At 43.9% G+C, this 26,048-nt stretch overlaps 1 protein-coding gene across 1 annotated transcript in view; it reads right to left on the bottom strand.

Annotated features, from left to right (window-relative positions):
* OSMR (oncostatin M receptor) overlaps positions 1-26,048 on the bottom strand; it is a 57,891-nt gene that overhangs the window by 13,340 nt on the left and 18,503 nt on the right. Inside the window, 9 exon segments of the mRNA XM_033852808.2 lie at positions 19-241; positions 1,356-1,432; positions 4,234-4,387; positions 4,693-4,835; positions 7,555-7,707; positions 8,242-8,385; positions 9,711-9,986; positions 14,224-14,395; positions 20,213-20,385. Of these exon segments, the coding sequence (XP_033708699.1) occupies positions 19-241; positions 1,356-1,432; positions 4,234-4,387; positions 4,693-4,835; positions 7,555-7,707; positions 8,242-8,385; positions 9,711-9,986; positions 14,224-14,395; positions 20,213-20,385 (1,515 nt within the window).

The raw sequence follows: 26,048 nt of genomic DNA, 5'->3' as shown, positions 1-26,048 counted from the left end.
AAAACCAGAAACACTCACCGTTTCCAGGGTCTCCAGAAACGACAATTACGGAAGCAGGAGAAGGGCCCACACTGTTGTGAGCTGTGACATGGATTTGGTAAGAACACTGATCGAGGGTTAGTTCTGTGCTGCTGGCGGGAGCAGGGATGGAGAGGACCTCGAACCTGGATGGCTTGTCTAGGTTTTCTACAATTACATTATAGAACAGGATCTTCCCATTGGCATGCACTTTTGAGAGTGGCTGAAAAAAATATTAAACAATCATTTCAAAATGGGCTTTCCTCTGAAAAGAGTTTCTGTCCCTTGATTGAACACACACACACACACACACACACACACACACACACACACACACACACACACACACACACACACACACACACACCAGGCTAATTAAAACAGCTTAAGAGAGATAATAACCTTCTAAACCAAGCTTGAAATCAGACATTCTATTCTAACTACAATTGAGCAGAGAATAGGATCATTTGGGGGAGATCTCAGAGTATACTGTGTCCAGAGAGGAGTGACCAAGTCAGGAATAGAGAGAAAGGGGGACTCTTTAGCCTGGATTAAAACTCAGTGAGTATGGAGTGGGAAAGACAGGAGTGGACCCAGACGGGAGGGGCCTGAACCTCCGGCCTACCTTCCTGAGGACAGACAGTGCCCCTGGTGTGTGCACCCCCAGACCTGAGATTGGGCTGGGGCAACTGTTAGCTTGGGGTGTGGACAAAACCTGGACGTACAGACTGGCACGTGCACATGTGTGTGCATGGGGGTCCTCCCTCGTGGGGAGGACCGGAGTGGAGATGGGAAAAAGAGTGGGGTGGCCTGCGGCCAAGGACCAGCTCCCTCAGCATGGCCATGACTTAGCATCAAACACTGAGGAATCCGAGAGTTCTTAACGCAAACCAGGCCTTCCACGTTGTCGTGAAGGCATGTCAGTTAAGATAGAAAGACAAGATTAATTTTATATTGCAGTTTTTTAGCTTGACTTAAAACTTTTAAATATAAATACTCTGAATAGTTAAATATTTATAACTTTTAATTATGGTATATATTTCTCCACTTATACTCATGGACTGGGCCCTGCAGATGTTAGGGGCAGGCCTGAGGAGAAGTTAGGAGATGCAGTTCTAACAAGCAGAAATGGCCACCTGCGCAAGAGGCTGCTGAGGAAGGAGTTACTGGTCCAGCGCTGGGGACATGGATGTGGAGCTGGGATTCCTCCACTGGGTAACAAATTCTACTGGATTCATGTTAACAGCCCTCCCCATCAGAAGACTGCACCAATGTCTAGTTTCAGTGAAAGATAACTGCCAAGCAAAAATCTGTCTCTTTGAACGTCTGCATCTCACCTTCCAGAATAAACTCACAGTAGGATGTCCCGACACCATCTTCAAGTTTCTCCAGACATCGGGAGCCTCTGAGGGAGCTGAAATTAACCAAAGAAAAGCTCTAGGGTCACAATATGCACATACAATAATACATTCAACCCTTCTCTAGTTTCGTCAACAAAAGTGACCACGGCCTGTCCTGCCTGAGCCTGCTTCTCGCTTTTTCACTCTCTGTGACTTCTACCCACTTGGCCGCGGCCATACTGGTCTCGCCTCACTAGGGGCCCACAGTGGGTGCTTTACAAAAGGGCTGCTACATCTGAATGGGACATCACATGGGGCCTTTGTGAACTCAAGCCTCAGAGCTTCTGGAAGCCACCAGGGAATTTTGGAATCCTTTGTCAGTCCAATTCTAGGAGGTTAGTCAGATAAATTTCCCATATTTGGAATTTCTAGGAGCAGCAGACTATTGCTGTTTCCTTGCCCCACTTGTGAAGGTTGCAATGGACACACTCAAGTGGAGAGCCCCAGGGGAAGGCTGCACTCTTCCCGGAGTTCCTAACTGCACACAGGCTGGCCTGTGGCTGCAGTCAGAGCCTGGGACCCCTTCCTTGCTACCCTCCTCCCCATGCACGCCCACCCCCCCAAGTTCCTGGCCTGGGCCAGCTGCCTGCATGAGGACCCTCAGGGCACTGGCTGCACGCCTCTCCCCAGCATATGCCTCTCCCCAGCATATGCCTCTCCCCACTCTGTTCTAGAAGAGCTTGCTTCCTTGTCTTTCTTGCCAGTAAACGGTAGGACCAGTGATTTATGATTTGCTTCAACACATCTCTGTGCAAGAAGCATTGTTTTGCAACATAACACATACAAATTTAGTTCTCTGTTTCATAAAAATATAGTTTACAGTCCCCAATAATTGAAATTTAAGAAAGTCCTTTTTTTCCCCCTTAGTTACACTTCCTACTCAACATAAAGGTGACCATATATTTTTAAAATCTATTAGAGGCAGATTTCAATTTTCTCAACAAGCCATCGGAGAAGCCAATATTAAATCAAAAACATATTGAAATACTCAGTGAGAGACCCCCAAGCTCAATGCAGAATCTTCAGCTGGTTTGTACAGGACTACTTGCAAGAAAAGAGAATTGCAGCACAGGTGACGGTGCTCCATCTTTATGTCAATATAATTTCTCCCATGGTGTCATTTAGCTCTGCTCACCATGATTCTGCTTAAGCAGGATTATAATACACATAAACATTGACTTTGCCAGCATTAAGCAAAGTGTTATTCAAGGTGAAAAAAAAATCTGTGGATTCACCATCAGTAGATTCATCTCATTTTCTTGTCATCATCGAAAGCAAAGTTAAGTATTTTGCAGGTTTATGATACTATAATCTAAAAGAAACTATTTATTAAAAATGCCATCTTTCTGTTATTTTTCATTGCACTAAATTTTAGGTATAATGTTGGAATAAATTTGCAAAAAAATCCCAAAGCAATGCAGTATTAATAAAGTAAAAATTCTTTAATGAAACACAACTGAGGAATAAACCAAATTACCATCAGGAACAGGGCTCTGGAGGGGACCACCCCCCAAGAAAAATGACTGGAGTCTTGGAGGGGAGTGGTGGGGGGCTGACAAGGGGAGGAGGCCTGCTGAGCACCTCTGGTGACCAGTCCTGGGTGTGGGTTTTCAGGCACTGCCCTCGCCAGCCCGCCAATCAGAGTCACTGCTTGAAAACGTTCCCCCCAGGCTGAAACAAAGAACTCACCAGCTTACAAACACAAATAATAAGATGGAATAAAATAAATAGATATAATCCTTCCTTAGGCAGCAAAATAGCCAGGACTTGAATCACAAAGATCTCCAGGCTGTAATGACACCCCCGAGAGACAGACCATGCAGATGCCAGTCTGGGTCAGATCAGGGGGGAGCTCTGGAGTCAGCCAGCCTGGGCCTGAGCTACAGTCACAGCTCAGTCCCTTGCTAGCGGGGCCAGTTAAACCCCTCACCCTCCCTGGGCCTCCGCGGCCTCATCTATCAAGTGAGGATAATAACAGGACCTACTGCATGGTGGGAGGATTTGAGGGGAAAACATTGCAAGCACTCGCAGCTGTGTCTGGCACATACTAAACACGTAGAGAAGCGGTAACTGCCCTGGTTACTGTTGTCACGTCTCTGCCCTTCGTTAACTCTGCAAACCAGGCATGTCTCCCCAGTTTAGGGGCCCAAGTTGTTTCATGTGTAAAGTGGGCAACAGTAAGACTTTATCAACTGGGATTGGAAGGAGGTGAAAGCAACGCTGGGCCATCTCATCTCCTGAGGTTTATCTGAGGTCTAAGACATAGTTATTTGGGGCAAAAAGTCTCTGTTCAGTCATTATTGAGGAAACGACCCCTGAGAGCATGATGAGAAGGCTCCCAGTTTGTTGTCACGGGAACCAAAAACTTAACAATGATGATTCAGTTTCCAGATACCATTACATTTCCAAACACAGCCTGAGGCTGTTTAGCATGAGATCAGTGCTTTCCTCAGCACAAACGATACTGTTTGTCCCCAGTCCTGAATTAAAAGTTTATACTAATTTACACAGCCCCAGATACAACGGGAATCCAGCAATACCTTTAGCTTAGAAACCACTTTGGCAAATTGAAGATCAGAGAGAAAATGTTCAGTAGAAATAACTCAGATGGCAAATGTCTGAGGTAGATATCTTCCCACTCACATTTCATTAGGCATTTAATTTAGGGTTTTTTTGTTGTTGTTTTTTAAAGATGGTACCAAGCCTCTGTTATACTTTCCCCTGAGTTTTTGGCACAAACAAAAGTTCTCAGAGAAGCCCACCCGTCTCCTGTCAGTCAGTTTAGACCCTTGGGATGTCAGGGAGCGGAACGTACCAGCTTCAGCTGTGTTGAATTTTTGACTGATCAATTCACTCCATTTCCAGAAGTGGTTGGTATAAGCACAGCGTACTCGGGCCACGTATTCTGTGTCAGGCTCCAGTTCACGTAAGAGGTACTCACCATTCACCTTGATGGAAACATTGCTTTGCTTAATTAAAAAAAAAAAAAAAAAAAAGGTGGGGGGGAGAAGAAGACAGAAGTATTGGTGAGCATACTTCATTGCAAAGCCAAATCACACACAGAGTAAGACCTGATTTGGAGTAAGACTAGTTCTTCTTTGAGAAAAAAAAATCTCTAAACTCTAAAAGTCTATGATTAATTTCCTGGACCTTTTAAACAGATGACCCATATCATTTGAACACACATAGGAATAAGAGGTTAAAGAGATTTCACTCACCAGTCTCTCTGTTTAGACACAAAGAAATTCTTGAAAATAGAAAGTTAAACACTTACTTGTATCACTTTTCCTTCAGCAAGGAGTTCAAGCTGACACAAAAGTGTGGAATTGTTTCCAATGGAGTGTACCTTCCAGGTCATGGTGGCATTTGTCGCACCAACATTTTTAGGTAATAAGTTATAGGGAGTCATTGGATGAACTGCAAAAAAAAAAAAAAAGAAAAAAATTCAAGCACAGATCCAAAAGGACTGGTAAATAGGCAGTTCATTTTTATATTGATTTGTTCAATAAGCATTTTTGTTTATTTCTGAGAAAATGGCAAACAAAACCAGACTTGCAGCCAAGATGGAGTAGCCAAGTGTAGCCTTTTCTCTCACTGATTATATTAGAAACTCGGAACAAATACAAGAAGAAACGGACGACTCTTAAAATTAAACAAAAGCAGGCAAGAATGTAGAGGGGAGTCAAAACTTGAAGTGGCCCATCAAAGAGAATATAACAGAACCCAGAGTCTAGCCAACGTAACATTAACAGTTTCAAGGATACAATCCAAAATGATTAGACATACAAAACAAAACCAAAAAAGAGAAAATGTCACCAATTTTCGAGGAAAAAGACAATCAGCAGATGTCAACTTTGAGATGACCCACGCCTCAAGATGACTCCCTTAGAATGCTAAAATTAGATAAAGAGTGTAAAACAGATCCATGAGGTACAAGCAAATGCATCCAGGGACTTCCCTGGTGGCGCAGCGGTTAAGAATCCGCCTGCCAATGCAGGGGACAGGGGTTCGAGTTCTGGTTCAGGAAGATCCCACATGCCGTGGGGCAGCTAACTAAGCCTGTACCCCACAACTACTGAGCCTGCGCTCTAGAGCCCACAAGCCACAACTACTGAAGCCCATGTGCCACAACTACTGAAGCCTGTGCGCCTACAGCCTGTGCTCCGCAACAAGAGAAGCCACCACAATGAGAAGCCCGCGCACTGCAACGAAGAGGAGCCCCAGCTCGCCACAACTAGAGAAAAGCCCACGCACGGCAACGAAAACCCAATGCAGCCAAAAATAAATGAATAAATAAATTTATTAAAAAACCAAAAAGTAACTGCATCTGAAATGAATAAAAGGAAAACACTTCTCAGCAGAGAAATAGAAACTATTTTTTTTTAAAAAAGAATTAAGTGGAAATTTTAGAACCGAAAAATAGAATATCTGAAATAAAAAAACCTTCCACCTTACGCACTTCCACAGTTGCTATGTGACCTGGCCACTGCCTACCACTCCAATCTCCTTTCTCTCACGGGAAAGACACAAGGATATTCTTCCCTGCATGAAACACCCAGAGCATGTTCCCACCTCAAGGCCTTTTCAAATCCTGTTCTTTTTTTTTTTTTTTTTGCAGTACATGGGCCTCTCACTGTTGTGGCCTCTCCCGCTGCGGAGCACAGGCTCCGGACGCGCAGGCTCAGTGGCCATGGCTCATGGGCCCAGCCGCTCCGCGGCATGTGGGATCTTCCCGGACCGGGGCACGAACCCGTGTCCCCTGCATCGGCAGGCGGACTCTCAACCACTGCACCAACAGGGAAGCCCTCAAATCCTGTTCTTTTGCTCCAAATGTTCTAGATGTTTTCTGCCTCCTCATCCTTCAGTGCCCTCATCCCAACTGAAGCAGCACCCCAGGCATTCTCTACCCGTCACCTGAATTTTATCTTCTTTCCAAGACTTAGCGATGCTTGAAATTATGTTATTAACTTGTTTACATGTTTCCTGTGTGTCTCCATGCCCCACTCTCAACCCTCTCTCCACACACACACTAGCATGTACACACATTAGGGGCAGTTACTCAACTCTGTTCACTGCTGGGTGCCCAGTGCCTGCTACATTGGTGCCACCCTGTAATTAGGTGACTGAAGTGATCATTAAGTTGAAATCTAAATGAGGTGTAGAATTAAGAAGGCAAAGGAGAAGTACAAGAATTCCAGAAAAAATGAACAACGAGTTTAAAGATGCTGCATTTCATAAGAGAGGCAGGGGTGTGGTCAAAACATAGAAAGAGATATTCAACTTCAGGGTTGTACAGATCCAAACCATTGCAAAATACCACTTAACATCCATTCAACTGACAAAAATGCAAAGGGTGACAAAACCAACTTGGAGAGAATATATTGGTACAACCACTTTGGAAGCGAATTTGGCATTATCTTGTAAGTTGAAGAACATTCACATTTTCTGAGTCCTCACCAATTCCATTCTTAGGTATATAGGTATATACGCAAGAAAAACAGCTACAACTCTAGGTGTGTACTGGATATATATATCAAAATGCTCTTATTAACACTGTATCCAAGAGCATAAACCTTGAGACAATCTGAAAATCCACCAAAAGAGATGCATGAATAAAACACTGTATATTTATGCAATGAAATACTCTACAGCAGTGAAAATGGACTACAACAACACTCAATAATATGGGTAAATATTAGCAATTTAATAGTGTATAAAAGCAATTACTAGCTTGATGTCTCCTATACATTAAAACAAAATAAAAACAGTATTTTGGGGGTTTCATAAGAAAATGAGAATACATACACATGCACACACATGACTTAAATCTGTTATCTTAGTGGAAGGAGCAGGGTGGGGGGGCTGTGGGATGGGAGATGAAGTAAGTTATTGTCAGATTTCTATTTTGAACTTGAGGTAAGCTCGTTGGTGTTTATTACGTTATCAAAATAAACAAATAATGGGGACCACAAGTCATGCACGCACCCAAGTTTATAACTTGGCACAAACAAGTGATAAACTAAAACCTTCACTTGGGATGTGAATTAGGTGAAAATCTACGGCACATTTACCTGATCACACAGTGTGTCAAACAAAGATACGCTCGTGGCCACAGTGGGCTACACTCAAGTCTCACCTCGTTGGGTCAGGTTAAAAAGAATACTGACACTTCTTTTTCTGAAGTAGTTTTCAGCCAGGAGTGTGAAGTTATAAGTTTCTTGTGAGTCCTGAGCGACTTGCCAATCACACCAGTTTCTGTGTTTACAAAGTGTCTTTTTTTCCAGAAAATCTTAAAGAAAAAAAAGAAACAACACCACACAACAATTTCAGGGTTTACATTTTTGTCAATGCAGACATGTATCCCTGAATCCACTGAGTATCCCTGAGACACACTCAGTGGCTTTCAAACTATGTTCCACACAACAGCATCGATCCGTCACCAACAAATACCAGTGACGAAAATATTGTTTCAAAAAATTTGACCTATGCGGTTAAATGTGTAATGATGAATTGCTGACTTCTCCTCTTGGGTGGTGGAAACTTTCCTTAGTTTACTTTGGATACTCTTAAAAAGGTAGAAATTAGGTAGACCTAGATTACCACATGGAACGATTTTCATATCAAGATTCACCATTAACAGCCTTTCTTATCATTTTTATGCTACATTGTCCTTTAACAAAACTCAGGTAGAAAGTATTGTATACCTGAGACCACTTAAAGATTTCTTCCTGACCCTGGCAGGTGGTTTGAAAATATTTGTTCAAGTTTTCTGTAACACTGTCACAAGTACCTTAAACAAGGAAGAATCCGTCACTAATGTAACCAAAGCTCACTTACGATTCAAATAAAGTATAGCTTTGGGAAGGCTGTTTACTCAAGCCAGTGTCGCTCCCGGGATCCCAAGTACAGGTCAAAGTCTTGAGGTCCTGGGTTTCACAAGAAAAGTCCTTGGGCTCTTCAAGCACTTCTGTCCGTACAAGGAAAAAACAGATGAAAGACCTAGCTGAAGCTCTTGATCGAAAGACAAGTGAAATGGAAAGTTCTCTTTGGGGTCTGAGGCCACAGAGTTGCTCTGAACAACGAAAAGATTACTTCAATGGGGGCCAACGCATCAGCAGCTCCAGAAAGGCACACTGCGGGTACCTCATCTTGGTCCCTACTCTTTCCTTCCCTGGTGCTTTGCTGGGGTATCACCGAGGATGGCAGACGTGTACTGCATGTGGTCTGCACTCTGTCTGCCTGATGAAAGTTGTAGCCCCAGTGCCTGCTAGCAGCATTCAACAGTACTGCTACATGCAGACAGAGTGAACAGAACAATGAATGAATGGGGTCAGCGTTGCTTGGTGTTTCATTGTAGATGCCCTGGCTTACTGGGAACCTGGGCTGTGCTTGGGATGCCGGGAAGCCAGATCTGGGGACCCCGCTAAACTCAGCAGCTGGAGGCTGAGAGTTCCAAGAAATGTACGGGCAGCACCGCCAAGTCCCCGAGGCACCGCAGTTCTCGGAGGCCACGCCAAGAGGCACAGGTGACCAAGCGTCTGGGAGATCAGAAACAGCCTTTGGCAGGGGAAGCAGGGAGGGAGGAGTTGCAGATACCGCCCCACTGTGCAGGGGAAGGGAGGCCACTGGGTGAGCACACTGGGACCTACAGGGAAAGTGGAACGCTGCCTTCTCTCCCCTCGCCATCACCCATGGAGGTACCTGACACCTCTGCACCCAGTTAAGAACAGCAGCGGCCTCATCTGCAGAAGTCCTACTGCGTGCAGCCACCATACCGGGGCGGGGCCCTGGCCGTATGCAGTAACCCTCACAACAGCCATTACTGGGCCCATTCACAAAGGAGAACACTGAGCTGAAGAGGCTGGGAAACTTGGCCGAGAAGGCACTCCCAGCCGTGGCAAGAAGAGCCAAACCTGGGTCTTCCGGCCACCACCTCGGCTGCCTCTCTAGGGCCATCCAGCCTGCAGCCCCTCTCCTCCCTCTCCCAGCCTGCAGCCATTCCAGCATGGCTAACGCAAAGCAGGACATCGTCCCAGTGGTCCAGGTCATGACCTGAACTTTCTCCCGAACGCTCTTGCTTCCTAGGAATAAAACTGTCAGTAAACTCAAGAAAACAACAGGAAATCCGACAAGGATTGCTTCAGACTGTCTTTGCCAGAGTTTCTCCTAGAAGACTTGGGAAACAAAAGAAAATTGAGGCCACGAGTGGAAACGTTTCCTTGTCTTCTGGGAAAGGAAATTTGATCTATTCCACAGGAAATGGGAGGGGGGCACAGAGATGTGGACACTCACTTGAGACAAAGAGAACGATGCCTCCCAAAACTCCTCCCTGGTCCACCTTACAGAAGACATTTGTCCCTTTTTCCCTAATAAAAGACACGTTCTTCAACTCGAACGCAGACACGCTTCGATCAAGCTGTTCTCCATATATCTGTACACCTTCCAAATAACAGGATATGTTGTCCTGATGGATCCTAGAAACGTAACAAATGGTGACGTTGGAGCCTTCTTCCACCAGCTTATCTTTAGGGAAGACAAACAATGGATCATGTCCAAGCAAATTCTGTGCTGCAAGATAAAAGAAGACAGCTCAGTTAGACTTGGACACAAAAGTCAAACCAGCCCCCTCCTGCCTCACTCTCAACAGATAGCTTTAGCTTTTTCTGCCTCCTGGAGAAAACAGGAAGCTGAAATTTCTACAGCAGATCTATAAACTTTGGTGTGTGCAAAACCATCCTCTGTACCATCCCTCCTGCTGCCGCCATCATACCACTGCTCTCGTTCTTACTATGGAGACGGCACCGTGACTGCCGCTCTGCGGATGATCCTGTCATTCCTGCTTATAGGTTATCAGGACAGCAGTAGCTGCTTTGTACTAATCCCAGCCACGTGGGAGGCCCTGTGTTAAGTGCTTATGTATCTTCTCTCTTGTCATCCTTACCACCTTACAGCCATGGGGTGGGCAGGACTGAGCCCAAGTTCACTCACCCAGCAAGTGGCAAAGCCACATTCACACCCACCAGGTCTGCCCAGCTCCCAAGCCACGTGTCCCTCATAATCTCTAAATTGTCCTGTAGATCACTCCTCTTCCACCTTCTCAGATGCCATTCACCCAAAGAGCTCCTTTCATTTCCATCTTCCGTCTGTGTGGCCCATCAGCACATAAGAATCCTCAGGTCTCTGCCATTTTAGGCAAACTCACCGTCCTCCATGCCTCCCTCCAGCCTCCTCTCCACCCGCTCCTCCACAGTCAGCCTCCCCCAGGACCTGCCTGTGCCCATCGCTCAGCTGTCAATCACCCCCTGCTCACCTAGGCCCCTGCAGTCTGGCTGCTGGCCCACCAGGGCTCTAAAATTGCCATCACTAAGGTCACCCAAGTGCAGTGGCCTGGGTGTGGGATTTTGTTTTAAGGTCCCCAGGTGATTCTATGTGCAGCCATGGTTGAGAATCAGTGTTTTGGGGATTAGGAATAATCAGCCTTGAAACAAATCAAAGAAGAACATGAAAAGATGGAAAGATATATCCTGTCTTGGATTGGAAGAATCAATATTGTCAAAGTGACTATACTACCCAAGGTAATCTACAATCCCTATCAAATTACGAATGACATTTTTCATAGAACTAGAATAAAAAATTTGTATGGAAACACGAAAGACCCCAAATAGCCAAAGCAGTCTTGAGAAAGAAAAATGGAGCTGCAGGAATCAGGCTCCCTGACTTCAGACTGTACTACAAAGCTACAGTCATCAAAACAGTATGTTACTGGCATAAAAATCAGAAATATAGATCAATGGAAAGGGATAGAAAGCCCAGAGATAAACCCACACCTATGCTCACTTATTCTGTGACAAAGGAGGCAAGAATATACAACAGAGAAAAGACAGTCTCTTCAATAAATGGTTCTGGGAAAACTGGAGAGCTACAGGTAAGAAAATGAAATTAGAACATTCTCTAACACCATACACAAAAATAAGCTCAAAATGCATTAAAGACCTAAATGTGAGACCAGATACTATAAAACTCCTAGAGGGAAACATAGGCAAGACACACTTTGACATAAATCACAGCACTATCTTTTTTGGTTTCACTCCTAGAGTAATGAAAATAAAAACAAAAATAAACAAGTGGTACCTAATTAAAGTTAAAAGCTTTTGCACAGCAAAGGAAACCATAAACAAGATGAAAAAACAGCCCTCATAATGGGAGAAAATATTTGCAAATGAAGCAACCAACAAGGGATTAATTTCTAAAATATACAAACAGTTCATGCAGCTCAATATCAAAAAAACAAACAACCCAATCAAAAAATGGACAGAAGACCTAAATAGACATTTCTCCAAAGAAGACATACAGATGGCCCAAAAAGCACATGAAAAAATGCTCAAAATCACTAATCATTTTAGAAATGCAAATCAAAATGACAATGAGGTATCACCTCACACTGGTCAGAATGGTCATCATCAAAAAGTCTACAAACAATAAATGCTGGAGAGGGTGTGGAGAAATAGGAACGTTCCTACATTGTTGGTGGGAATGTAAATTGGTGTAGCCACTATGGAGAACAGTATGGAAGTTCCTTAAAAAACTAAAAATAGAGCTACCATATGATCCTACAATCCCCCTCCTGGGCATATATCCAGAGAAAACCATAATTTGAGATACATGCACTCCAATGTTCATTGCAGCACTATTTACAATAGCCAGGACGTGGAAGTAACCTAAAAGTCCATTGACAGATAAATGGATAAAGAAGATGTGATACATATATGCAATGGAATAGTACTCGGCCATAAAAAAAGAATGAAATAATGCCATTTGTAGCAACATGGATGGACCTAGAGATTATCATACTGAGTGAAGTAAGCCAGACAGGGAAAGACAAATAACATATGATAGCACATATATGTGGAATCTAAAAGAAAAAAAAAAAGACACAAACAAACTTATTTCCAAAACAGAAAGAGACCCACAGATACAGAAAAAAAAAAAAACTTATGATTACCAAAGGGGAAGGAGGGTGGGAGGGAAGGGATAAATTAGGAGTTTGGAATTCACATATAAACAGTACTATGTATAAAATAGATAACCAACAAGGACCTACTGTATAGCACAGGGAACTATACTCAATATTATGTAATAACCTATAAGGGAAAAAAATCTGAAAAAAAAATGTATAACTGAATCACTGTGCTGTACACCCAAAACTTACAGGATATTGTAAATCAACTATACTTCAATAAAAAAATTTTTTTAAGGAATAATCAGCTTTTCTATCAATTCTTGAGTTAGTTTGGAAGTTATAGTTTTGATAAACCTAGTCCACTGTATGAAAGTTGTTGATAATGTTGTTCTTTCTTTCTCTATTGCTACCTTTTTAATCTCTATTTTTTCTGTTAAGTGTGTCTCTCAGCAATAGGATGTGATGGTTAAGAGAATGGCCTCTGGAGCCAGATTGTCCAGGTTAGAATTCTGGCTCTACCACTTTGTGGCCTGATGACCCCGCATGGGATTTTTTTTTTTTTTTTTTTTTTTGGTACGCGGGCCTCTCACTGCCGTGGCCCCTCCCGCCGCGGAGCACAGGCTCCAGACGCGCAGGCCCAGCGTCCACGGCCCACGGGCCCAGCCGCTCCGCGGCACGCGGGATCCTCCTGGACCGGGGCACGAACCCGCGTCCCCTGCACCGGCAGGCGGACTCTCAACAACTGCACCACCAGGGAAGCCCTGCATGGGGTTTTTTTAAAGCTATCTGCCCCTCAGTCTCCTCATCTGTGAAGTAGGAATAAGAATTATATGTATTTCATAGGGCTGATGTGAAGATGAAATTAATACATATAGTGCTGAAAGCAGTGACTAGAATGCAGATTTGATTCTATTATTAGTATTAAATTAATCATTGGGCCTCTCGTGAGTTAACATGCTATCAGTTTGAATGAATACATTTGCATAAACACTTAGCTAAGGAATGGTTCTCTTGACAGGAATTTCAGATAATCTGTCAACGTATATAGTTGAGAGCACCAAATGCCAGTGCTTTATAACTAACCTATAGCTTAGCTGAAGCATTTGAAGAAATTGTGCAAAATGCTAAATTTTAATAACAAAATAATCAAAATTAAGAGATATTTTAATAATTAAACATAATTATCCATGATCTCTCTCATAATTATCCATGATCTCAAATGAAGAACTGCTTCCAGTTTTCCATATTTCCCTCCCTTGTCTCTACATTAGGGGTTGACAAGCTATGGCCCATGGGCCAATTCCAGACACCATCTGTTTTTGTAAATAAAGTTTTATTGGAACACAACCACTCATTTATTTACACTCTGCCTATGACTGCTCCCATGCTACAATGGCAGAGTTGAATAGTCACGATAGAGAATGTAGGGTTGTAAAACCTAAAGTATTTCCTATCTTGCCCTTGACAGAAAAAGCTTCCCAAATTCTGCTCTAGATGAATACACACTTTGTGTTGTTCTAATAAAAACATATGTACAATTTATGTCCTGTTTTGTTCACTTAGCATTCTATAATATACACACTTCACACCTATGGAAAATGAATACTAAATTGTCTGAATTTGCGTAATTACCTCAATGAATAAATTCAGAGGGTAAGTCCTTAGACCTCTGTCTCCTGGTGGCAAGTTTCACACCTATGCTTTTTAGACCCAATAGGAGCCAAAGAAAAATAATGCTGGTGTCTACCCAGAGTTTCTCAACAGGAACTTCCACTATTTGACTACTGGTCCCCGAGAAATATTAGATAGTAAACCCCTGCACTCTTTTATCACCTCACTTCTCACCATCTGCTTCCTCCCATGAACTCCAGTTGCTCCAGAACCCTGGCTTGGGAATCCTGGCATCATCCACCATACTCCTCATTCTTATAAAGTGTGCCGCACATTCCAGAGGGAGCTCGGATTCCCAGCTCCAATGCAGGACTTGGTCCCGCTTCACAGTGGTGCTGTAGTTCTCCTAGAAATAAAGAGAAAAACTTGGAAACATATAGCCGTGTGGTCCCGGGAAATGGCTTGGCTGGACTTAGCCCAAAGCACACACCTAAGAGTCCACTGTAACTCCAGGATATGGACAAATGCAGTCTGTTCTCAGCCAGCCAGCTTCCAAGCTCTGACGGCCCAGCAAAGAACCAGCCTTGGCCTCCTGCCTTTCGAAAACTTGGCTCCCAACCCCTCTGGGCCTCCAATTCCAGAGGGCTCAAGTGAGAGAGAAAACAGAAGCTACTGGAGTCTTGGGGGAAAAGATCAGAGAAAGAAGGTATGCACACAGTGCTGGTCACAAGAGCGTGCTAAGAAGATTCTTGCACACTAGAGAATTAATTGAGGCACCCTTTTAAAAATAAGCAAGATTGATGAGAATTTTCTAATATTCATCAGATCAAGTTGGCCCAATCTCAGTAGAGCTGGCAGTCCTTCATGGTTCCCAGGAATTCCACTGTCTCCCAGACGTCAACAGATGGCTCCCAATGATTGCTTTGGTTTTTGTCTCCTGTCTTTTCAGATACGGTGGCCACATGGACCATCGCCCCTCCCTTGAGCTCCAACCTTCAGAATCTTTAGTCCCCAGAGATGTCAATCTCATGGGAACGCCCTACACTGTGCTCTTGGGAACCTTGTCCAAGTTGTACTGTAATTTGCTTTTCCCGCACAGCGTTTAGTCTTAATCTTTCTTAGACAGTGGTATTTTCATTCTTTAACGCAATATACTTCAACAGCTCCTTCTACACCTGACCCTGTCGTCCAAGGCCATTTACAGTATGACTCCAACTGCCTCTCCCTTGCAGGACTCCTGTCTCCAGACACAGTGGGCCGCCCCACACTTCGGGAAGAGCTGTATGCTTTACTCCACAGTACTTGCTCACGCGGCGTTCCGGGTTTCGCGTCCCCAACTCTCCCTCTGAATTGGGAATTAGTCCCAACCTTCAAGCCCCTATTATACCCCATCTTCTTCATGAAGTCTTTCTTGCTCTCTCCTCTGGTTTCCTCCCATCCCCACCTCTGCCCGAGCTCCCCTGCATACTGGGGGTAGTTGGTGGCATTTCATCTGTGGTTATGCCTCTGACTCAAGTAGGGCACCCAGAAAGCGGGGACTGGGCTTCATTCTTCTTCGTGGACCACAGCTCCAGGCACCCATGCTTTCAGTGGGCCCCTCCAGGACGCCTGCTTTCTGCACCCACAGCTGGGAGACAGGGACAACAAAAATCTTGCCCTTCCTGGGGAAAACTGAGTCTGCATCCATTTTTCTAAGGGCCAATGGCAAGTCCTACGGTGAAGACGAGGAGGGCGGCACACACGTCACACGCAACCAGACTCGGAGGCCTTCCTCCACCTGTGCCTTCCCCTCCCCAGGCCGCCAACCTTAAACAGCGGCCTTGGCCGAGCCAAACACAGCCCCGGAAGGAGAAGCACTTCGTCCACCTGAAAGGCCTCTAGTCGTGCACGTCCTTTCTCACGCTAAGCAGAACTCCCATTTGTAAAACATTTATATTATTTCGGTTTATCGTATTCCTTTATCCCTAGATTACAAAACATACATTTTTTTTTTTTTTTTTTTTTTTTTGCAGTACGTGGGCCTCTCACCGTTGCGGCCTCTCCCGTTGCGGAGCACAGGCTCCGGATGCGCAGGCTCAGCGGCCATGGCTCATGGGCCCAGCCACTCCGCGGCATGTGGGATCTTCCCGGACCGGGGCATGAACCCGTGTCCCCTGCATCGGCAGGCGGACTCCCAACCACTGCACCACCAGGGAAGCCCCAAAACATACATTTTTAACTACAAGTTCTGTGGTCCTGATCCATGCAACTTTTCCTATTTAATACGAGCGATCACAGGTACCTTTTCTTAATTATTATTTAAGAACCAACACCAAAATAAATAAATAAAAGGAACTCTGTCGTCCTGGTGACCTCGCTGTAATGTCAACAAGCCGCCGGCTGGATTTTGCCTCCCCCATCTCTTGGGAATTCGGCCACTTCTCTTGTCACCACGGTCACCACCCACTCCAGGCCCCTCTCCTCTGGACCGACCCCACTGCTCGCTTCCATTCCAACTGGTCACACTTCACCTCCTCCAGTTCTCCCAACTTCTCTCCACTGTGTGGCCGCAGTGAGCTTTCCTTAAGACTTCCAATCAGAGCTCATCACTCCGCTTCTCACCGCTCCCTGCATATAAAACAGCATCTGGGCATGACCCTGGGTGTGTGTGTGGTCTAGCCCTGTCCTGCCCGCCCCACATGCCCCGCGCTTTCAGGCCTGAAAGCTCCCAGCCCCTTTCACTCAGGACCTCTGCTCACCCCAGCTGGATCTTCCTGGGACATTCCTCCTCACCCTCCATGCTAAATTAGCTTCTAATCTTCTTTCCTATTTTGGCTCCAACTGCCCTTCCTCCAAGGTGCTGGAGAAGGTCAGGCCTAATCTCACCCCACAGCCCCGTGCCAGCGACCTGCACTCCTCACGCCTAGGATACTCTGCATTGTGGGATCATCTCCTTATTTTTGCTCAGCACTCACAGCCCCATGCCTGGAACAATGCCTGGACCTGAGCCCACAGTCTGTGCTGAAGGATTTCCTCCGTTTGTTACTATGCAGTGAGCTCTGCTTTTCCCAGACACCCTCTGTGTGGATTCTGTCCAACCACAAGTTGTGCTTTGTGGTCTTTATAGGCCCGTTGTGGAGGAGATAAAACTTTTCGCTGAATGCATCAATTCAGCAACTTTTAAAAATGTGATGACTGTGTCTGGGATGTTTTCATTCATCCAAGTGGCAAGTTTAATTGGGCCCTGGCAGACATTAGTATGTTACAAAAAACTGGCATTTCCACAGCAGTCCAACTGAGATCACTGATTCATTCCTGAGAAGTGAGCTCATCCCTCACTGACTCACGCTCCAAGCCTCCTTCCAGGCTTGAGCTGCTACTCTACTCTGCCTTCTCCTGCCATTGATGGAACCATAAAGCAAGTGGCTGGAGAGGCTGCGGGCAGAACCCTAGCCAGGGTGAGAGCACGTAGTGCAGCCTGAGTGGCCAGTGCCGGCCAGGAGGCAGCTCAGAGTCCCTGGTCCAGCTGCGACAGCCTCGGTCAACATGCTTTTCCTGTGGCTTGTTTGGGAACAAAACAGTCCGAGGCATGAGTGAGGGTGCCTTACAGGGACCTGTCCTATGAAAGGGAGATCACGGTCCAGATGGAAGCGACCTCTCTCAGCTGCTTTGTCTGACCCTTAACTGGAGGGGGACCTTATGTCTGTCCTTGATTTCAGGCCTGAGAGGTTCAGACAAGGGCTTCTCTTGGCATCGTCTGTTCTGGGACACGTGGAGACTGATGACCTGGGAAGACTGCATGTGGCTGTCACCCCTGTGGGGGGCCCGGGGCTCCAGCCAGAAACAGAGCTGCCTTGAGAGGGGCAGTTCCCTCCTCTGGGTGCGGCAGGTCCTCCACTACCCAACCCCAGCAGGAAAAGGGAGAGCTCTGTGTGGACACGGTCAGGGTGAGGCCGTCTCAGTTTTTCTTAAATTGTCCTCTTAGCGTTGTTCTGTGTGTCCTGGACTTTCTCAACTGTGCCGTAAACAATTCAAGGTCAAAGGTGTTTTTTCTTTTCCTGTTCCTGACATCTGGCATAGGCAGGTATGATCATCTTTTGTCAAATGAATAAATGACAGGAAAAAGAAGAAGAAGAAAAAAAAGCAGCACCACAAACCTCTCTGTGCCTTAGTTTTCTCCTCTGTTGGGATCAGGCTGGCCTGGGTGTTATGGGGACCGTATAACCAACAAGGCAAAACTCTACCCTCAAACATCTCCAGCCTTGGTAGGTTACACAAGGAGGTTTCACCAGCGGCTTTACCTTGAAAAGAGAACTACCTGAATCAAAGGTGTAAACAGATACGAACAACTGTCTGTTCACATGTTGCTATTGTTATTTTCTCTACTATGAAAGCAGAAAGAACTGTCTTTTAGAAAAATAAAGAATGGGGTCAGCTTGGTCTATAGTTAATGTTACTTTCGCTAACGGTGTTAAGTGCTAGTTTTCCACGAATTCCTCCAGCTCTTCTCTCAAATTTCTTTTCCTTAGATAATTCTTAGCCTCAATATGACCTCTGCTCGATGTTGTACTGGGTCCAAATCAACAACCAGTGTATCCATCAACGATACAAAAAACAGGAAAATACAAAAATTATTAGCATGAGGGGGATGGTGGGAAGATGGGCTGGTGGTGGGGAGGGAACAGCTGTACATAAGCATTGCTGTTGTTTAAAGTCAGAACACCAGGGAACACAATGCAAGTGCTTCTTGGATCTGTGTCTCCTGGCCTGCAGAACTAACAAACCCCAAATAAACTAAGTTTGGCCTCAAAAAAAAAAAAAAACCCAACACTGAACAACTCTCATGGTGGGAAGCTGCCCTTTGAGGGGCGGAATTCTAGACCTGGTATCAATCCTAAATCAACAGTCAGAATGATATTTAAATTAGGCCACTCACTCAGATCTCAAATGCAGTGATGGATAAGGAAAGTAACTGGAGCCTTTAAAGCTAGTAGCCTTTATGCTTCGCTAAAGGAACTAACCACCTGGCTCCCTGTACTCACGCCTCCAGCACCTGAGAGGAGAGTGGCCGTCCACTAGCAAATGGAGGTCCCCAGTAATGACACAGCACTGTGTTGCCCTTCCCTCCAACGCAAATTCTCTGTTCCCTTCAGTGGGAAAATATTTCACTGTCCTTCAACATCCCATGCTAATAAATGATCACGATGTGGGCATAGATTATTAAGGTTCCCTGCACCATAAATGGTAATTGAAAGAAACTACCAAAGTTTGTAAAGCAATTATACTCCAATACAGATGTTAGGAAAAATAAATAAATCAACTACCAAAGTGCCCCAATGCACTAGATGGGGAAGCATCAGGCAAAACAGACACAACCATGATTTAAACCAGACAAGTGAAAAATCGATCCCAAATAATTCAAAGGCAAAAAGTGTGTGAAATTCAGGACTTTCTTAATTTAATTTGTGGTAGAAAAAGCCACATATGAGGCAACAAAGGACACTGTAAGTTACTCTCCAACATGGCCCATGGAGAACCTCTTCGCTGATTAGGGCAGAAAATGCTAGAATGGTTTATTCCTTGCATCCCAGCATAGCATTAGTAAAGAAACTGCCTGCGAGCCACAGTGGCATGAAAAATGTTGCCAAGCTCTTACATCTGATTTACGAAGATCTCTGGTGGACAGGGAAGGAAGAAGGAAGAGGAATAAGGTGATTGACCTTCATGGATTTTTGGAATCCAGTATTCACCAGGACAGACCCCAACAGCTTCCACAGGGAACAGAGCAGAAGTGAGAGAATGATCTGATTCGTAGCACAGCCCATCCAACCTACCAAACCAAAATTGTCATGTTACTTTGTCCGGGACCCTCTTTTTTTTTTTTTGCTGTACGCTGGCCTCTCACTGTTGTGGCCTCTCCCGTTGCGGAGCACAGCCTCCAGATGCACAGGCTCAGCGGCCATGGCTCATGGGCCCAGCCACTCCGCGGTATGTGGGATCTTCCCGGACCAGGGCACGAACCCGTTTCCCCTGCATCGGCAGGTGGACTCTCAACCACTGCGCCACCAGGGAAGCCCTGTCCGGGACCCTCTTAACTAAAAACACAGAAATGTGATTATTTAGGACAAGTATTCTGAGTTGCCCAAATATTTCCATATTGGGATTTGGAGGGATGTTATAAAAGATAAAACACAGTGTCAGAAAAGGATTTTTTAAATATTGAGCCAAAAAGAAAAATACTTACCACCCAGATGACATTGGATGTTTTAAATCTACTGATTTGTATCTGAAAAACCATTTTCAATTCCTGATGATAAGCGAGGCTGTGGACAGTCCATTGTAAATGCAAACACTGACACGTAGAATTGACAGAAACTTTCAGCGATCCAGGAGTTAATGGTAAAGGTTCAGATAAGACTGAAAAGCCAAAACAAGATATGAAATAACATTTAATAGGAGTATGATTGAATAGTCACAGATAATTAAACTGTTCAATATCATCATTTAGCTGTAGAAATTATTGCTCACATATACATTCTAGAATTAGACACTTTGAAAACCTGGAGCGAATTCAGAAATCACTCAGCAGATAAAGAAATTAAGACCTAGATGAATGAAATGACTTGCTCAATGATACACAGCAAATTAATAAATTGATAAACAGTTTCACAAGACAAAAGGATACTCTATTGAACAATCTAAATGGTTCAGAAATTTGTAATAAGGCTGAATAAAGAAAGAGGACATTTTGCTATAAATTTCATTTCAAGAGGACTTTTTGCTATAAATCTGCTATAAGAGGACATCTAAAATGAGAGTTTTCTTTTTGGAAGTCAATATTTCATAGTTTATTAAGTAGCTATAAAGTGACAGCAAGTTCCATCTCTAGATATTATTGCTTAAATCTCAACGCACTGAACTTAAAACACCTCTGGCAAGAATTCACTGGACTCTTCGGATGAGACTAGGCACTTAGTGTGAAGTAAAATAATTGTGACAAGGTTTCTAGCTCAAGGAAGGAACCTAGCTGGAGAGACACAACAGACTCGTAAGAAGTAATGAGTCATTGCAAGTTTAGAATATTTAGTGGTGTGATAGAGTCTGTCAAAGAGTAGAGATTCAAACACGAAACAGATTTGCTGAGGTCAGTGAGCTAGGAAACAGCCCAGAGAGAGGATGGGGCCTGATGGAGTGAGTGAGATCGCTGCTAATTCCTGGAGAAGAACAAAGCACCACTTTTTACATAAGCAGAGGAAATGCTGTGCAGATTCAAAAGGAATTGTGTATTGCCGAATCAACTGGTTTCACTCCCTCTGAGGGAGTCTAAAGTGAACTGGGAATGGTGCAAAGGTACTGAAAAGATTAAGACTGTAGGGAAAAAAACAACTGATAATTGACGGTCCATGGTGGAGCACATTCCATCTTTTCAGCATTCATTTTTCTAGTTCTTTGGGGGTTTCCCCTAGTGATCTGAGACCCTCTGGCACCTAGTTTAAAAGGCAAGAGAGTATGTTCTTTTGAGAATAAAAATGGAAAGAATCTCTAATACTGGAAAAAAATGTTCCCAACTGCCATTCTACATGTGCTATTTTTCTCACAGAGAGGTAAAAATAACAGCGACAACAAGATTGGACACGTACTCTTTACCAGGCACAGTGCTAGGTGCTTTACACACGTTGTCTCGTGTCATGCCCACTGTAAAACTCAGACAGTAATTTTTTATAGATGGGGAAACTGAAGTTCAGTAAGCTTAAACGATTTACACAAAGCTATATGGGATTTAAGTATAGATCTCTCTAATACCAAAACCTTGCTCCCCTTTATTGCACTGCCCGCCAACTGTTAAGGCAGGAGCATCCTGCCCAGTCAAAGGTCACATGGAATGGAATGTCTGAGAAGTATGCTGCATGGCTCCCACCATGTCCTGCCAAACTCAGGATACAGATGAAAAGGACGGGGCTCTGGACCCAGCCAGATAAGCTGAGACGCATTCCTGATAGATATAAGCATGAAGCTTTTCATGTGAATGGTCCACATGGTAGACAGGTTCACAATCCAAGTAAAGCATCAGCCTCAGAATTTATTTTAAAAAATCTCAGAAAATTCATTCTATGGAAGTTAGGTTAACAAGAGTGTCCATAAAACCCAAGTTATTAGCCATCAATGACTATCTTCCCAAAAATATACCCATCCTTTGTAATATTTTGTAAATGTGGTGCTGGGGATGGCTAGAGTACGAATTAAAATCTCAGTATGGACTCCCATGACCTTGGAGTTGGCAGTGGGTCTTTAGATATGACAGGAAAGCATGAGCCAAAAAAGAAAAAAATAGATAAATTGAACTCCATCAAAATGTAAAACTTTTGTGCATCAAAGGACCTTGTCAAGAAAGAGAAAAACAAACTAAGAATGGGAGAAAATATTTGCAAATCACTTATCTAGCATCCAGAATATATAAAGAACACTTACAACTCAACAACTAAAAGACAAACAACTCAGTTTAAAAAATGGGCAAATGACTTGAATGGGCATTTCTCCAAAGAAGATGTACAAATGATGAAAGAGCACATGAAAAGATGCTCAACATCATTAGTCATTAAGGAAACGCAAATCAAAACAATAATGAGATACTATCTCACACTCACAGGATGGCTATAATTTTAAAAATGGAAATAAGCATTGTGAGGATGTTGAGAAATTAGAACCTTTGTACATTGCTGGTGGGGACGTAAAATGGCGTTAGCACCGTAGAAAACATTTTGGAAGTTCCTCAAAGAGTTAAAATCACCATATGACCCAACAATTCCATTCCTAGGTATATATCCCAAAGAATTGAAAGTAGAGACTCAAATACTCGTACACAAATGTTTGTAGCAGCACTATTCACAATAGCCAAACGGTGGCAACAACCGAAATGTCCATCAGCAAATGACTGGATGAACAAAGTGTGGTATATCCATTCGATGGAATAAGGAATGATGCTACAAATTAGGCAAGCCTTGAAAACATTACACTAAGTGAAAGAAGACAGATATAAAAGGTCTCATATATCGGGGCTTCCCTGGTGGCACAGTGGTTGAGAGTCCGCCTGCCGATGCAGGGGACACGGGTTCGTGCCCTGGTCCGGGAAGATCCCACGTGCCGCTGAGCGGCTGGGCCCGTGAGCCATGGCCGCTGAGCCTGCGCGTCCGGAGCCTGTGCTCCGCAGCGGGAGAGGCCACAATAGTGAGAGGCCCACGTACCGCAAAAAAAAAAAAAAAAAAAGAAGAAAAAAAAAAAAAAGGTCTCATATACATAGTATGATTCACTTCATATGAAATATTCAGAATAGATAAATCTATAGAGAGATAAAGCAGACTGGTGGTTGCCAGGGGCTGAGGGAGGGAGGAATAGGGGATAATTGCTTAATGATTACAGGCTTTCCTTTGGGGATAATAAAAACGTTTTGGAACTATATAGAGGTGGTAATTGCAAAACATATTCAATGTACTAAATGTCACTGATTTGTCCACTTTAACCATAAACTGATTAGTTTTGTTACATGAACTTCACCTCAATAAAAATTATTTTTAAAATATACATGATCATGATAAAAATGTTCAAATAATACAGAAATTGAATCCCCAGCATCCTACCAACTCCACTCTCACTCCATTGTCAAGTTCAAATCATGTATGTTTTGCTTGACTTTTTTCCATACACTTAAAAAAATCATATTGAACTATGCACTCCATTTTATATTTTTTAAAGTACTTATATTATTTTTAAAAAGCTATAAAGAGAAGTAAAACTAACATGTTAACAGTCATTTCTGGATGGTGAGGTTGAGTGATTTTAACTTTCTTTTTTATGCTTTTCTGTACTTTGCGAATGTTCTTTAGAAAACACGTATTACTTTCAGAACCATATAATATGCTAGATTTTTTTTTTTTTTTTTTTTTTTTTGCTGTACGCGGGCCTCTCACTGTTGTGGCCTCTCCCGTTGCTGAGCACAGGCTCTGGACGCGCAGGCTCAGCGGCCATGGCTCACGGGCCCAGCCGCTCTGCGGCATGTGGGATCTTCCCGGACCGGGGCACGAACCCGTGTCCCCTGCATTGGCAGGCGGACTCTCAACCACTGCGCCACCAGGGAAGCCCTAGATTTTTTTTTTAACATCTTTATTGGAGTATAATTGCTTTACAATGGTGTGTTAGTTTCTGCTGTATAACAAAGTGAATCAGCTACATGTATACATATATCTCCATAGCCCCTCCCTCTTGCGTCTCCCTCCCTCCCACCCTCCCTATCCCACCCCTCTAGGTGGTCACAAAGCACCAAGCTGATCTCCCTGTGCTATGCGCTGCTTCCCACTAGCTATCTATTTTACATTTGGTAGTGTATATATGTCCATGCTACTCTCTCACTTCGTCCCAGCTTACCCTTCCCCCTCCCTGTGTCCTCAAGTCCATTCTCTACCTTTGCGTCTTTATTCCTGTCCTGCCCCTAGGTTCTTCAGAACCTTTTTTATAGATTCCATATATATGTTAGCATATGGTATTTGTTTTTCTCTTTCTGACTTACTTCACTCTGTATGACACACTCTAGGTCCATCCACCTCACTACAAATAACTCAGTTTCATTTCTTTTTATGGCTGAGTAATATTCTGTTGTATATATGTGCCACATCTTCTTTATCCATTCATCTGTTGATGCACACTTAGGTTGCTTCCATGTCCTGGCTATTGCAAATAGTGCTGCAATGAACATTGTGGTCCATGACTCTTTTTGAATTATGGTTTTCTCTGGGTTTATGCCCAGTAGTGGGATTGCTGGGTCATATGGTAATTCTATTTTTAGTTTTTTAAGGAACCTCCATACTGTTCTCCATAGTGGCAGTATCAATTTACATTCCCACCAACAGTGCAAGAGGGTTCCCTTTTCTCCACACCCTCTCCAGCATTTATTGTTTGTAGACTTTTTGATGATGGCCATTCTGACCTGTGTGAAGTGATACCTCATTGTAGTTTTGATTTGCATTTCTCTGATAATTAGTGATGTTGAGCATCCTTTTGTGTGTTTGTTGGCAATCTGTAGTCTTCTTTGGAGAAATGTTTATTTAGATCTGCCCATTTTTGGATTGGGTTGTTTGTTTTTTTTTATATTGAGCTTAATATGCTAGATTTTAAAAGAAATATTAAGATATCTGGTTCACTTCACTACAATGACACTGCAGAATGCATAATTTAGTCTTCTAAATTTACACCAAAAGGCTGAGCCCCAGTTATCTTTCCAGTTTTATTCCCCACTGGAAGTTAATAAATTGGCATTCTGATTCTTAACGAGTTTGGGCAGAGTGAATCACGTATCAGGCCCTATTCACTCAAAGGTAAATGAAGTAAGTTGGAATTCCTGAATGCTCAAAGCCCAAACATGGTGGTCATATTCTATTGTTATTTGGCTAGAGGTTTTATCTCCTTTGTGAATAAAATGTCTCAATTCTCTAGTTAGAGGCAACAGCTGTTATTCATTCTCTCTCTAAACCTGTGTCTTCCAAGCCTAATACAGTGAACTAGAGGGAGATGGGGAGAGGTGAAAGGGCAGATCCCTTATGGAACGGGGGGGAGGTTGTTTTAGTAGCCGTGTAGCCATCAGCACCAGGGAAGCAGGGTGCATGCAGAGTCACCCCACCTTTCCTAGCCCTCATTTCATCTTGCCTGTATGGTTGTTCGTTGCTGTCAGTCTCACTCTAGATTCAAATTTCCTGCAGGACAGAGGCAGAGGCTTATGCACCTTTGAACGAACTCTTGTCCCCAGAACTTGGCATGACGTCTTACCCACAGCAGATGCGGATCTCAAATGACAGAGATCCAGCATCACCATGATATCAAGTGCCTGCCTGACCAGCAGCGCCTCACTAATAATTCGTCCTTCCTGGCACTCTCTTCTCCCCAGGGCTGCTTTTCCCACCCAGCGTGTGAGCCCTGATCTCAGCGTGCCGTCATAGCCTGTTCTGTGTTTGTCTCTCCGCAGACTGTGAGCTGAACATGGGTGGGACTGAGTCTTACTCAGCACGCTGGAACCAAGACCGTAACATACCTCT

This window comes from Tursiops truncatus, chromosome 3 (genome assembly GCF_011762595.2).
Source record: "Tursiops truncatus isolate mTurTru1 chromosome 3, mTurTru1.mat.Y, whole genome shotgun sequence".
NCBI classification, from domain to species: Eukaryota; Metazoa; Chordata; class Mammalia; order Artiodactyla; family Delphinidae; genus Tursiops; species Tursiops truncatus.
Note: the sequence above shows the minus strand (reverse complement) of the source record. Positions and strands in the feature narration are given on the sequence as shown.